The 15,834-nt window shown below is 36.1% G+C and overlaps 1 protein-coding gene and 1 pseudogene across 1 annotated transcript; one reads left to right on the forward strand and one right to left on the reverse strand.

The window, feature by feature from the left end:
• Positions 1-381: 381 nt before the first annotated feature.
• On the reverse strand, positions 382-2,878 carry LOC137822373 (chaperone protein ClpB1-like; annotated as a pseudogene).
• Positions 2,879-5,508: 2,630 nt separating this feature from the next.
• LOC137822374 (uncharacterized) lies at positions 5,509-7,800 on the forward strand. Its single transcript, XM_068627260.1, has one exon. It carries the CDS (start codon positions 5,509-5,511, stop codon positions 7,798-7,800), a length of 2,292 nt encoding a protein of 763 aa, XP_068483361.1.
• Positions 7,801-15,834: the final 8,034 nt, after the last annotated feature.

Raw genomic sequence — 15,834 nt, forward strand, 5'->3', positions numbered from 1 at the left:
CCAAATACAACAACAAACTGAGAAATATGTCAAGTACAACAATAAGGGGAAGAGAGAAATTATTTTTTAGGAAGGAGGCCTAGTTTGGCTTCATCTTAGGAAAGATAAGTTTCCAACTAAGAGAAAGTCTAAACTCAGTCCCCGTAGTGATGGACGATTCCAAGTCCTCAAAAGAGTCAATAACAATGCTTATAATCTTGACTTACCTGCAGAATATGGAGTACATGATACTTTTAATGTCATTGATTTGTCTCCTTTTGTAGGTACCAATGAAGAAAATGACGCTTTGGATTTGAGGATAAATCTTTTTCAAGGGGAAGGGATGATGAAAGAGGGTCAAGCATCACTACAACTAAAAGCCAACCACCATGTCATATTGGGTTAATCACTAGGGTCATGGCTAGAAAGCTTGAAGAGGATTGGAACACTGTTACTGATGGCAGAGAGACCTATCTCTACATGCTCAAAGATGCCAAGTTTCTAACGTAGAATAGCTTTTACATTCTTGTTAAAAGTAACATAGATTATTTCTTTTGTAATTTTGTTGAACATGCAAAATGGTACCTAAAATGCTAACCTACAATTACAACAGTTGGAAAACAAAAATTATCCAAATTACAAGGACATCAGATTAGCATAGTAAATAGTCAACACTAACTCCTACTAAACGAGCTTTGCTGGCTTTATCTTTCTCTTTCTCTAGAGCATGAAGTTCCACTTCTAAATGCATTCTCTTCCTTTAGAGGTTGTCAATTTCCTCTGTTTGGCTATCAAATTGAACTCTCACATTCGCGCAAGCCTCATCAACTAAATCAATTGTCTTGTGTGGAAGATGACGACATACACAACCCAAAATAATAATTATCAAATTATACACAATTATTGTATGTTATATTGTACTTAATTATATACAATTAATTTAATAATGATAGGATCCTATATAATTAGGTTGTAATTTAGAGAGAGAAAGTCTTCATACACTTGTACATATTTATTGTACATGAAGTTATGAAAAACACTGGCCAGAATAATCCGTCCTTCTTTCCGCACCTGAACATGATAATAGAATTACAAAAGTTAGAAAACAAAAAAATAATCCAAATTACAAGGATATCAAATTAGCATAGTAAATAGTTAACACTTACTTCTACTAAACAAGCTTTGTTGTCTCTTTCTCCAGAGCATGAAGTTCCACTTCTAACTACATTCTCTTCCCTTTAGATGTTGTTAATTTCCTCTGGTTGGCTATCAAATTGAACTCTCAAATTCGCGCAAGCCTCATCAACTAAATCAATTACACAACCCAAAATAATAATTATCAAATTATACGCAATTATTGTATGTTATATTGTACTTAATTATATGCAATTAATTTAATAATAATAGAATCACATGATTAGTGGATCCTATATAATTTTAAGCTGTAATTTAGAGAGAGAAAGTCTTCATACACTTGTACATATGAAAAACACCTGCCGGGATAATCAGTCCTTCTTTCCGCACCTAACATGAAAATAGAATTACAAAAGTTGGAAAACACTTACTTCTGCTAAATGAGTTTTGCGGTCTCTTTCCCCAAAGCATGAAGTTCCACTTCTAACTCAAGTTTTGCGGTCTCTTTCCCCAAAGCATGAAGTTCCACTTCTAACTCATTCTCTTCCCTTTAGAGGTTGTCAATTTCCTCTGGTTGGCTATCAAATTGAACTCTCACATTCGCACAAGCCTCATCAACTAAATCAATTGCCTTGTCTGGAAGATGACGACATACACAACCCAAAATTATATGTTATTAATTTAATAATGATAGAATCTCATGATTAGTGAATCCTATATAATTAGCTTGTAATTTAGAGAGAGAAAGTCTACCTATATTTATGTATATATTTAATGTACATGGAGTTATGAAAAAACATCACTGCAACGGAAAGCCAACCAAAAATTTGTAAGTTTTAATTCTTGAAAATTTGTAGCAGCTTTACAAAGCAAACGAGGACTAAAACGAAGATAACTAGAAAAGTAATCATATAGTTTAACCAAAAATAATCTACTAAATTTCCAATTACATAATACACTAAAACAGAACAACATATACCAGTAGCGACTAGACAATTGAGCCGCGACAACCAAAGCATGATCAAGAATCCTTACACTATGATACTATGATGACCTTCGTATTTTTCTTTCAAACCACGAAGTTACAGTATCAACTACACTCGGTTCCGCCACATACACCTGCTGAAACCTTTTCCCAAAGGTTGCATCCTTTTCCACATACTTCCTATACTAGTTGAGTGTGGTGGCGCCAATGCACCTCAACTGACCCTGCGCAAGCATAGGCTTAAACAAATTAGCAGCATCCATGCAACCCTCAACTTTCCCAACACCAAAAACCAAATGAATCTCATCAATGAACAAAATAACCTTCCCCTCAGCCTCTTCCACCTCCGTCAAAATTGCCTTCAACCGCTTTTCAAACTCCCCTATGTACTTCGCGCCCGCAACCAATGCACCCATGTCCAATGCTATGAGCCTAACATCAGCAAGATTACTAGGAACATCCCCTTTAACAATCCTCTGAGCCAACCCTTCCACCACAACAGTTTTTACACACCCGGTTCACCAATCAAAACCGGGTTATTTTTTGTCCTTCTAAATAAAATGTCACAACCCTTCGTATTTCTTCCTCCCTTCCAATAACCGGGTCGAGCTTCTCAGCTTGTTCCACAAGGTCTAGGTATGCAAAGCCTGGAAACAGAGATACAAACTAGGTGAGTTATAGGAACTATTTGAACTTGTTAAATGCTTGATCATGATCCTTGCTTCTTTGGGTAAAGAAATGTTTTGACGTGCACTATTTTTAGTTTTATTTACTCAACATTTTTGTTTTTATTTTCTTATTTAGTATTATTTTTCTATCATAATCTGTTGTTATGGTTTCATTTTGTATTATCGAAAATAAACTCTTTTAGAATTTGGTTTTTAGGGATGGTGTTTTTAATTTTTTTTTTTTTGTTTATTTGTCTAGAGGGAATGAAAAAGAAAAAAAGAAATATAAAATAAAATAAAAATAAATTTAAGAATTAATCAAATAAAATAAAATAATTTTTAAAACTTTTTTAAGTAAAATATGTTTTGAAAATTTTAATTAAAAATAGGGAGAATAAATTTTAAATATTTATAAAATTTTAGAAAATTTAAATAGTTATAAAATTGAAATAGAAGAAAATTTGAAAATTAAAAATTAAATATGTAAAAATTTATGAAGAAATATAAATATAAAGAGAATGAAATAAAATATTTTATAGGTATTTTGATGTAAGTAAATATTATGGGTAAAATAAATGTAAAATTGTAACATTATTTTGCTTTTCTTTTGTAATTTTATAGTAAATTTAAATTGTGGAGAATAAATTATAATACATTTGTAAATATATTTTTATAATAAAATTCAGATAAAAAAATTATAATAAATTATAATGTTGGTACCAAATTAAATGTCTTATTTATGAGGTGAGAATTTTAGGAAAAAACTGGAGGAGAACAAAGACGTATTATCATAAATATAATTAGAAGCACCTGAGTCAACTATCCATTGACTTTGACTTTTCACAAATTGTGAGATGTAAGTGGTTGACAAGTTGGGGTTTGTAGATGATTATGGCAAGTTTTATATTTCAACCTCAAATATTCTTGGTATTCTTCGTTGGAGAATTTGAACTCAACTACTTTACCTTTAGTTATATTGATGACTCATTCTCTTACAATACGTGCATTGAGAACATCCCTTATCACACCATGTTGTTTTTAGGTATTGTATGCAGTGAGACCAAATAGGTGTTGGAGGAGGACGAACTTGGCTAAGGAAGATGCCAAAGGTGTCGCAAGATGAACGCACCAATAACGGCACAAGGGTTTCACTAAGATAAGGTTGAAGTGTTGAAGCACCAATGTCAGGTGAGGAGAACGTCGATGTTGTCAAAAAAGGTGATTAGATAACACGACAACGGTGATTAGACGAACAAAAGACATGTTGACGATGATTGGATGAATTGAAGACGCATTGGCGATGATTGGACGAATGGAAGATGTACCCGTGGTGAGTTAAAAACGAAAATTTGAATTTTTTAGTTTCTAAAATCCATGGAAGCAAAATGGATATCTAATTTAAAAAATTGATAAAATAAAGATCAAAATAAAAACCAAATTTTTAAATAAATGATTTTTTAATGGATTGTGTCCTCCTCTTGCACGTGTAGATATCATGATATAAGATTTATCAATGCTCTTAAACATTACTGCTTTGAAGAGTTGGAACTCGAAGACTTTTCATAGACCGAACTTTGTGACCGGTTAAAAGTTTATTTATATCAAAAATTGAATTCATGCCATAAAGAATCAAAATTGTATAAAATGTATCCAGCTTCCTCTTAATCTCATCTAATTACTCAACCTCCAAAAACATCTTCAATTGTTTTATGGCTATTTTAGCTCCAATCATAAAAGATATCATGTCGTGATTTGTTTATTTGATAGAGATCAGTCTTTTGGTAGAGTTATAAATGTGTTGACTATCATTTGAAAAAAAATATATTGAGTTTTTTTCCAAAATGAGTTGCACATCACGAAAGATCTGAGTGTACCCACTATTTTTAGTTCCACAAATTACCACAATAAAGCACAAAATTGACAATATGTGTTTCTTCCACTGTTTAGCTTAATTTCACGGTACTTTTCTTCCATCTTCTTTAGGTGGTCATGAAAATCTTGGCCAAGGAACCATAGTTCAAATGAGAGATAACTTTTTTCCATTAGGTTTTTTTAAGTGGTGTTAAGAGTTTTAGAAAGAAGGTGGCAAGTGCAGAAGACATATTGAACTGAGGTGAACAACAAAACAATTAATGAGAGAAATTGTACTGATAGGGTAAAACCGAGAGGTTCATGCCGAGAACTACATAGTATAACAATTAGGATGATTAAGTTAAAACCGAGAGGTTTTGACCGAAAGCAATAAAGACAAGAATAAAACAAAAATATAAAAGTTGTAAAAGCCCAATTAGATAAAAACTTGCAAGAGGGGTGCACAAATAATAAAAAAGGTGCAGAAAGAAAGCCCAAGAGTAAAGGGAAAGCCCATTAAAGAAACTCTATAAATAGGAGTTCAGAGATAGAAAGAGGTAAGAGTGATTTTATCTGATAAATATTAAACATTTTCTGACTTTGGCATCGGAGCGACTTGCAGGTACCCCCCACCTGTCGTGAGGAGAAGCCGAGAGCACCAGCCTAGAGGAGAAGCCAAGAGCACCAGCTTAGAAGAGAAGCCGAGAGCGCCAGCCGAGAGTATCAGCCGAAGAGCATTAACCGAGAGTACCAGCCAAGAGAAGAAGTCAAGAGTTCCCACCAAGGAAAGAAATTAAGTCTTGTTAACCTTTTTCGAGTATTCTTGGTCCTTGTAAGAACATTTTGGCGCCCACCGTGGGGCCGAGGGTTAATTGAGAAGGGTTAGACAAGATGAGTCAAGGAGGAGAACAAGGTGGAGACCGGGAAGATAGTGCTAACATGCCAATGGCAATGTTGGTCCAATTACAAAAAGAATTCGAGACATTAAAGAAGAATAATGAAGAAGAATTGAGTATGTTGAGAGCCGAAAATGCACGCATGAGGAGAAAGTTACAAGAGGAAACGGTTTTGAATTCATCTTTCGAAACTGTTCAGCCTAGGATACAAGTGAATGAGAGGTTGTATCACAACGAAAGTTCCCAAACCAGAAGAAGATGGCTTGAAAACTCTGGGGTTTGTGCAGGGACATCTTCTAGAAAACATCCGTTTTATGATGTTATAATCGATACTCCGTTGCCAGACAATTGGAAGAACTTGACCATTGACAAATACGACGGGAGTACGGATCCTGATGAGCATATTGCAATATATACTACTCAAATCAGCTTGTATACATGGAATGATGTTGTTATGTGCAGAGTATTTTCTACAACTCTGAAAGGGGCAGCATTGAGTTGGTTTACGCGCCTCCCACCTTTGAGTATAGATTGCTTTGATACGTTGATAGAAAAGTTCGGCGCTCAATTTGCAACTAGTCGTCCTCATCATTTAACGTCAATCGCCTTAGTAAACATAAGACAAGAAAAAGGAGAATCCTTAAGAGTGTTCATGGAACGTTTTGGAAAGGTTGCTTTGGGAATCCGAAATCTTAGCCCAGAAGTCACTATGCATCATATGATCACGGCATTAAAACCGGGACCGTTTGGCGATAGTCTCTGCAAGAAACCTGCAATCAATTTGGATGAACTAAGGCAGCGAGCGTCAAAATTTATGCAAATGGAAGAATTAAGGGAGTTTCGAAACCAAGTAAGGGTTGATGGCGGTGAAAAGAAGATGATAGAAAGAGAACATCCACCTGCTGCAAGAAGAGCCCGAGAAGAATTCAGAAGCCGAAAATTCCAACAATACACACCTTTGAATGCAAACAGAGCTAGAGTTTTACAAGAAGCCATGGCAACAGAAATAATACCACCACTACGAAAAGCACGAACACCGGAAAGGGCAGATCATACCAAGCATTACGAGTATCATAAAAATCATGGCCATCATACAGAAGAATGCATCGGGTTGAAGGATAGGATAGAAGAATTAATTCAAGCTGGACAGTTGAAACGCTTCGTCCAAGGAGGAAATGTGAGAATAAGGTTAAGTCCTGAGAGAGGATCAAGAGGGGGAGAAATGGGCCAGAGAAGAGTTGAAAGATTTGAAAGAAGAGATGAAAAAAGAGTTGAAAAAAGAAGTGATAGAAGAGATGGAAGGCTAGAAAGAAGAAGTGATAGGGATCATCAAAACACTCAGTTAGTAAGGCGGAGTAGGGAACGAAGTCTGGGTAGGCCGGTCAGAGGATTTATAAACACAATTTCAGGAGGTTTTTCAGGAAAGGAATCCTCATCAGCAAGAAAACAACATTGGAGAAGCATCAGAACAATTAATCATATTTTCAAAAGAAGAACCTTGCCACCAATGCTTTTCACAGATGAAGATTTTCAAGAGATTGATCCTGATCACGATGACCCTATGGTGATAACGGTAGAAATAGCCAAATATGCTGTTATGAAAACCTTAGTTGATCAGGGGAGTTCAGTTGATATTTTGTTTTGGGACACTTTCAAAAGATTACATTTAAGAGAAGAAGATATAGTACCCTTCCGAGAGCAGATCATTGGCTTTTCGGGAGAAAGAGTTAACACTAAGGGGTACATTGATTTGATGACCACGTTTGGAAGAGGCAATAAAACTAAAAAAATCAAAATCATATATTTGGTGGTGGATGCTACTACATCATATAATGTGTTATTAGGACGATCCTCTTTGAATAAACTGGGAGCAATAGTTTCAACACCGCTTTTGGCTATGAAGTTCCCAACAGAAAAAGGTGAAATAGCAACGGTTTATGTCAATCAAAAAGATGCTCGGGAATGTTATGCAGCAGGCTTAAAGATGAATTTAAAAGCAAACCATGATACTGAAAGAATGGTGGCAATGGCCGATTTGGACCCAAGAATAAATGACGAAAGGATAGAACCAAAAGAAGAGACCACAGCTGTGGTATTGGGTCAAGACGAGAAGCAATGCACTTATGTAAGTGGAAGTTTGCCCAAAGAGTTGTTAAGTAAATTCATCAGAGTGTTACGTAACAACAAGGATTTGTTTGCTTGGAAACCATCTGATATACCTGGGATTGTCATAAATTGTCTGTATGTAAAGAAGCAAGACCGGTCTCTCAAAAAAGAAGAAAGTTAGGAGAAGAAAGACGAAAAGCGGCAATAGAAGAAACCGAGAAGTTAATGCAAGCTGGTTTCATAAAAGAGGCTCAATACACAACATGGTTATCCAATGTAGTGCTTGTCAAAAAACCAAATGGAAAGTGGAGAATGTGCACAGACTATACAGACCTAAACAAAGCTTGCCCGAAAGATACATACCCACTACCCAACATAGACCGGTTAGTGGATGGGGCGTCTGGACAAGAGATGATGAGCTTTCTTGATGCCTATTCAGGGTATAATCAAATACAAATGTATGAGCCAGATGTTCCAAAAACGGCTTTCACCACAGACACTGCGAATTATTGTTATAAAGTCATGCCTTTTGGTTTGAAGAATGCTGGAGCAACATATCAAAGGTTGATGGACAAGGTGTTTAAGGATCATATTGGAAAAAATATGAAGGTGTATGTTGATGATATGGTTGTGAAATCAGGGGAGATAGAGAAACACTTGGAAGACCTTGAGGAGGTGTTTGCACAGATAAGAAAATACGAAATTCGGCTTAATCCAGAAAAATGCGTTTATGGGGTAAGAGGTGGAAAATTTCTAGGTTTCATGTTGACAAACAGAGGCATTGAAGCAAACCCTGACAAGTGCGAAGCAATAATGAAGATGGGAAGCCCAAAGAATTTGAAGGAGGTACAAAGACTAGTGGGAAAACTCAACTCATTATCAAGATTTCTACCAATTCTTGCCGAAAAAACCAAACCAATAGTAAACTTGCTAAAAAAATCCGAAACCTTTGAGTGGGATGAGCGGTGTAAGCAAGCCTTTTCTCAAATCAAAACTATAGTGGCCGAACCACCTATCTTGGTTAAACCAGTGTCAACCCAACCCATCATAGTCTACCTAGCCACCTCAGCTGAAGCCATAGGAGCAGCCTTGATCCAAGAAACCCCGGAGCAAAAACCAATATATTTTGTGAGTAAATCCTTACAGAGTGCCGAAACTAGATATCCCAAAATTGAAAAAGTAGCCTTAACCCTGGTGTATGCTGCGAGACGTCTTCAGCCATATTTTCAGAATCATCAGATAATTGTGAGAACAGATTATCCAATATCCAAAATTTTGAGAAAACCAGAACTTGCAGGTAGGATGGTGACGTGGTCGATGGAGCTATCAGAATATGTAATCAAGTACGAGCCAAGAGGACCTATCAAAGCCCAATCCCTTGCGGATTTCATTATTCAAATGCCGACAGCAACACAGCAGGAGCAATGGACATTGTATGTAGATGGAGCATCAAGCAAAAGAGGCAGCGAAGCAGGAATAGTGCTTGAAGGACCAGATAACTTCCAGGTGGAGATGGCGCTAAGATTTGAGTTCAGAACATCCAACAACCAAGCCGAATATGAAGCTCTTGTTGCAGGGTTACTATTAGCCAGAGACATGGGAGTTGAAAATGTCATTTGCAAAAGTGACTCTCAACTTTCGGTGGGACAGGTGCAGGGACAGTATCAGGTAAAAGATCCATTACTGATGAAATATTGTCATAAAGTGTTAAATATTATGCAATGTTTTAATAAGGCCGAAATGAAATATATCCCAAGAGAACTAAACATGAAAGCAGACTCATTATCCAAGCTAGCAAGCCAACAACGACAGGGCCAACACAACTCCATCATACAGCAAACTCTTAGTCAGCCAACAGTGAGTATGGAAGAATGCTTGAATATCACAGCCTCAAAAGATGAATGGATGAAGACTTACATAGAAGTAATAAAGAGCCAAGAACAAGGAGTTGAACCGGATGCAAGAATGGCAAAGAAAGCAGCTAGTTTTGTGTTGATTGATGATGAATTATACAAAAGAGGATACTCTGTGCCTTTGTTAAAATGTCTTTCAAACGAACAAGCTGAATACGTAATTAAAGAACTCCATGAAGGAATTTGTGGGCTACATTGCGGAGCTCGAACAATGGCAACAAAGATTTGTAGAGCCGGTTACTATTGGCCAACAATCCGAGAAGATTGTGAATTTTATGTCAGAGCATGCAAAAAATGTCAAGAATTCGGAAGTCTAAATCACATACCAGCACAAGAGTTGCACGAAATTGTTTCCCCATGGCCATTCGCAAAATGGGGAATGGATATACTTGGACCATTCCCACTTGGACGAGGACAAACCAAATTTATGATAGTAGCTGTCGACTACTTTACAAAGTGGATAGAAGCAGAAGCGTTAACTAAGATAACAGCTCAACAGGTCCAATCGTTTGTATGGAAAAATATAATATGTCGATTCGGAATCCCACACACCATTATAACTGACAATGGCAGACAATTCATTGACAAAAAACTTATGGAATTTTATGCAGATTTGGGGATCAAAGCAACAAGCACGTCAGTTGAGCATCCACAAACAAATGGACAAGCTGAAGCCGCAAACAAAGTTATTCTCGGACAGTTAAAGAAGAGGTTAGGAAGTGCTAAAGGACTATGGGCCGAGAAGTTACCAGAAATATTATGGGCATACAGATGCACACCACAAACATCAACAGGAGAAACACCATTCAATCTCACATATGGAACAGATGCAATGTTGCCAGTAGAAGTTACTGAACCAACACTACGAAGGCAAATGGAAGATTGGAATATTAATAATGAATGCTTAAGAACTAACCTTGATCTTATTGAAGAACTCAGAGAACGAGCAAAAATAAAGGAAGCAGCAGTAAAAAGAAGAGCAATGAAAAGGTTTAATGCGAAAGTGAAGTTCAGGGATTTTAAGGAAGGGGATTTGGTATGGAGAATGTGTACTGATGCTCGGAAAGATCCACGACATGGAAAGTTGGCAGCCAACTGGGAGAGACCATTCAGGATAATGGAAAACTTACACAACGGAGCTTATAGATTAGAAACTTTAGAAGAAAAAGTGATACCGAATACATGGAATGCGAGTCATTTAAAGTTCTATTTTAGTTGAAACAGAAGATGTAAGCCAGAAACTTGTATACATACTAGTTATCTAATCAAGAAGAATTATCCAGTAACATCATCTTATTAGACTCATGCTTTTCTTTTCGGTCTTGGACGCTTTTCACTTCAGGTGAAATCCCTCCCGAAAAAAATTTACATCATTCTTTTCGGGCTTGGATGATTTCACTACAGGTGAAATCCCTCCCGAAAAAATTATTGACATAATTCTTTTCGGTCCTGGATGCTTTCACTCCAGGTGAAATCCCTCCCGAAAAGTAGTCTTCGATTCTTTCTTCAATTACTTCACGAGACATCTCCAAGCAATAGAGGTAAAACTGAGAGGTTCATGGTGTTTAATTCAAACATTGGCAACTAAAGACAAGAGTTAGATCTACCCACGCAGGTCTACGTTTTTGGTGACTCTAAAAATAGTACAAACCGAAAGGTAGCAACTATCCCAAGGCAATAAAAAACCGAAAAATAAACTTAATGATTAATGATAATACTCATGTCACGTTTCTAAATTAACATTTAAAAGTGTTTAACTAAAATAATTGAAGGTACAATCCTCACAGCGTTCGACCGAAAGGTTTATCATGTAACCGAGAAGACAAAACCGGGAAGTTCTAAACAATTAGCACAGCCGAAAGTAAGAGTCCACAAATAATACCAAGTGAATAACATAATAACTAGAGCAATAATATTCTTTAGTTTTTGATAAGATCCCAAGGAGACATTACAAAAAGGATTCAAAACTTACACATAAGTTCAACATTTCAAAACCAAAACAGCCTCCTCATGTAAACTAAAACTATAAACAAAACATTAACATCTACATCTTCCTAATTTTCGATATTGATATCTTCGGCATCATTGTCCGGAATTTCATTAACAGGAATTAGTTCACCATTATAAAAATCCTTTTTAACATCAAAATTCCCTTCATCAATAGGAATCTTGTAGAAATATTTTGCTTGTTGAAGAGCCTTCTCAAAACACAGCTTATGTTGTTCAAAAATAAAGCTTTCGGCTTCAAAAACATTTGTCCTCAGCTGATGTATCTCCTCATCCATAGCTTTGATGGTGTTTTTGTCGGAATCATTCACAGAAGATAATGCCGATACCTTTTCGTTCAAGCCTTCATTTTCTTTACACAGTCGAACATTCTCTTCGACAGATTTCAAGTATTCGTTCTCCAAATCAGAAATTTTCTTCCCAAGACCTTCTATTTCAACTTCTCGTTCCTTTTTCTACTTTTTAATATCATCTAACTGCACCGATAAAGAGCTCATTTTTTCTTTATACTCAGCAAAGTCATTCTTCAATTTGTCAAACTCAGATAACGCCACACAGTTTCCATTCTTCTACTTCAACATCTTTCCAATCAAAAGATTTCTGCTTGACAATTCAATAACAGAATCTGCCAAAAAAGCAGCATACATAGTCTTCAGCATGTTATAAGACGATTCACCAAAAGATGTCTGAACAAACTTCGCATATTTCGTTGTAGCACTAAATATCATTTCCGAAAGAGGTTCGGAAGAAACATTTTCACTCTGACGATGGCGCCGAGAGGACGAATGCGACCTCTTGCTACTCCTATCACGCTTTCTCGATTTCTTTGAAGGACCGGCAGCTTCAACATTGCTTACTGGTTCAACCACTTCCACATTCACAATGGGTTCCACAACTTCTTCCACCACAGGGTTCACCACATTTTCACGACGGGGAGTTACATCACCCACCTTGTTCAGCAATTTCGAAAAATACGAGCGAGCTTTCGGATTAGTGCTCGCCATCAAAGCTGAAAATCAATAAAACATTTAGCTAAGTTAAATGTTTTATCCTATAAAGAGCAAAAATGTGGAACAACCACGTACCAATCAGATCTTCTCGAGGATTTGGTGAAGTATACAGTTGTAGCAAGGCGCGAGTGGGAACCTGGTACGAGAGCCGACTAAAAACTTCGATAACATGACGATCGGCCACACCCATTGAATGAAATGAAATAGAGTTAAACTTCACAGGATCTTTTGTCCAGTACAAAGGAAACCTTGGAGAATCTCCATCAAAAAAATACTCTCTTCCTACAGGCTCTATTAGAATCTTAAAAAAACTCCCCTTAAAATCTTTGTATGACGATGTAAAAGGTTTAAGGAAACAAACATTGGATTTACTAATAAGGGATAACCACCCTGGCCGCTTCCCAGGCCGAGAACTATAATAATACAAGAAGGAAGCAGGACTAGGAGAAAACGATAACAATTTACACAAAATACTAAATGCTTGCATCGCAGCCCAACCATTCGGATGAAGCTGAGTAGGTGCTACATTAAGGAATTTAAGGACACCTATTTGAAAGTTGTTCAAAGGCAACCGAATATGAAGATCTCTAAAAAAGCAAGCATAAAAATAAAAAAACTCATAACTATCACCCTCTCGACCATGACAAACATTGTCGGCATCTCCGACACGCCGAAAAGAAATAATATCATTTTCAATGTCAGAATAATAAATTTGAGAACGGGAAAGGAAACTACGAAGTTCGATAGCAGAACGATATTTGGACAAATACTCTCGGACTTTAGGATTAACCCATTGGTAACCTGGACGAAGATTTCTCTGAGGCAATACAATGCCGAATTCTTGAAGAGCATCAACAGCCGGTGCTCCATTTGAATCATTCATACAAGAAGGGGTAGCAGATGAAGACTTCGAGTCTTGACGATCCTCTTCTCGCACCACTCGCCCAATTGATTCACCACCCGCGCTTGAAAAATCATTAGAAGCAGAAAAACTTGAAAGAGACATTACCTTTGCACGAACTGGTTACAAATTGGAAGAAAGTTGCTTTTCTCAATACACAACGAAACACATTCGTAAAAATTTAGAGGAAGACCCTATTTATAACCCAAAGTTACACCCTAGAATTTGAAACGTTGCAAGCAATCTGAAACCGTTCAAAAAGGTATAATCTAACGGTTGCAACAAGAAGTTCACGTCAAATCAACTTAACTCAGCAAGTTAAGGCACAAAAACCGAGGCATTCAATATCAAATCAAATCTAATGTCAAATATACTATAATTTATTAAGACATGAATATTTTATAAGACCTTAAAATATTTCTGTCTTGGGGGGCTAGTGTACTGATAGGGTAAAACCGAGAGGTTCATGCCGAGAACTACATAGTATAACAATTAGGATGATTAAGTTAAAACCGAGAGGTTTTGACCGAAAGCAATAAAGACAAGAATAAAACAAAAATATAAAAGTTGTAAAAGCCCAATTAGATAAAAACTTGCAAGAGGGGTGCACAAATAATAAAAAAGGTGCAGAAAGAAAGCCCAAGAGTAAAGGGAAAGCCCATTAAAGAAACTCTATAAATAGGAGTTCAGAGATAGAAAGAGGTAAGAGTGATTTTATCTGATAAATATTAAACCTTTTCTGACTTTGGCATCGGAGCGACTTGCAGGTACCCCCCACCTGTCGTGAGGAAAAGCCGAGAGCACCAGCCTAGAGGAGAAGCCGAGAGCACCAGCCTAAAAGAGAAGCCGAGAGCGCCAGCCGAGAGTGTCAGCTGAGAGTATCAGCCGAAGAGCATTAACCGAGAGGACCAGCCAAGAGAAGAAGTCAAGAGTTCCCACCAAGGAAAGAAATTAAGTCTTGTTAACCTTTTTCGAGTATTCTTGGTCCTTGTAAGAACAGAAATCATGATGCCATATTTTTCCTTCAACCAAACTAGAAATGGAGAATCAAAGGGCAAAATAGGAATCAAGAGGTCTAGCAAACCCTATGAGGTTGGGAAAAAAAGCTATGATGATAAATAACAACATATATTAGTTGGACAGCATATTCTTGAATAAGACTAAAATAGAACGAGACTCACTCTAGTATCAAATCAAGATAAATAAATAAAAAGAATATTATTTAGAGAGTTTAATTCTCCTCATTTAGTTCTCATAATATGAAGAGAAGCTGTTCAGCTATGCAATGAGATGAGGAAAGACTAAAAAACACAACAAAAAGAGATATATCTAAGGTCCGACGTTCCTGCACCTCCATAGTTCTTCTCACACTCCATAATTTTTTTTTATTTCCACAATCTAAAAGTCATTTTTTAAATTTGTCTTTTTTTTAAGATGAATGATTTAGATTTTTTAAATTTATCTTCTTTTTAAGATGAATGATTAGTTTCTGGATTACATAATCCGAAAGTCTTTTTTATATGAGATTAACTTTCAGATTATGCAATCTAGAAGCCATTTTTTTAAATGTGTGTCCGAATTACATGATCCAAAAGTTACTCTCAAGTCCATACTTTCATATTATATAATCCAGAAATATAATCCAGAATATCATTTTGAATTATATAATCTGAAATTTGTGGGTGGCACAAAACAAATAAAAATATTTTTTCATATTTTGTATGGAGGTACCAAAACAAAGTATGGACATTAAGGAAGAAACAATCCTAAGAGGTACAAAAATAGATACATAAGAAAAACCATTTAATAAAACCTATTTAACATTTATGCTAGCTAATATTACTAACATTATTTATACTTAAAATAAATTGTGTAATGGATATAATTTATTCAATTTATAAAATTAAAATTCAATATATTTAAATTGTTGTAAAAAAACAAACAAGTATATGAAATTTAGTGAATTTAAAATTTCACAAAAGTTGTGAAGTTTCTTGTTCATGCATATAGATAGGATTCAATCTCATGCAAAAGAAATTACTTAATCCTTGGGAGCCCGAGTAGCACATTGGTCTGTTGTTCTTTCAGAAGTCTTAAAATTTCATATGATTTTGTAATGCGACCGAAGTACGTCACATTCTCTAATCTCTATAGAATTCATTAAATAAAAACTAAACCTAACTTCCTGTACTATTCGAAACATCTACAAGGAAATTTGGACGTTGGTCTTTGAATATGCATATGGAAAAACTGTTGTTTTCTTGTCTCCTAGAACTGGACTGTGTATGTTCTTTGATTCATTTTTTATCAAAGGGAAATATGAAGTCGCAAACACTAATGACACCGATTCCATTACTCAGGGATAAAGGTTTGCGAACGGAAAA

This window comes from Phaseolus vulgaris, chromosome 9 (genome assembly GCF_000499845.2).
Source record: "Phaseolus vulgaris cultivar G19833 chromosome 9, P. vulgaris v2.0, whole genome shotgun sequence".
NCBI classification, from domain to species: Eukaryota; Viridiplantae; Streptophyta; class Magnoliopsida; order Fabales; family Fabaceae; genus Phaseolus; species Phaseolus vulgaris.

Bases quoted from the DNA above. Each gene is read 5' to 3' on its own strand.
- LOC137822374 (XM_068627260.1), top strand. From the start codon at position 5,509: ATGAGTCAAGGAGGAGAACAAGGTGGAGACCGGGAAGATAGTGCTAAC.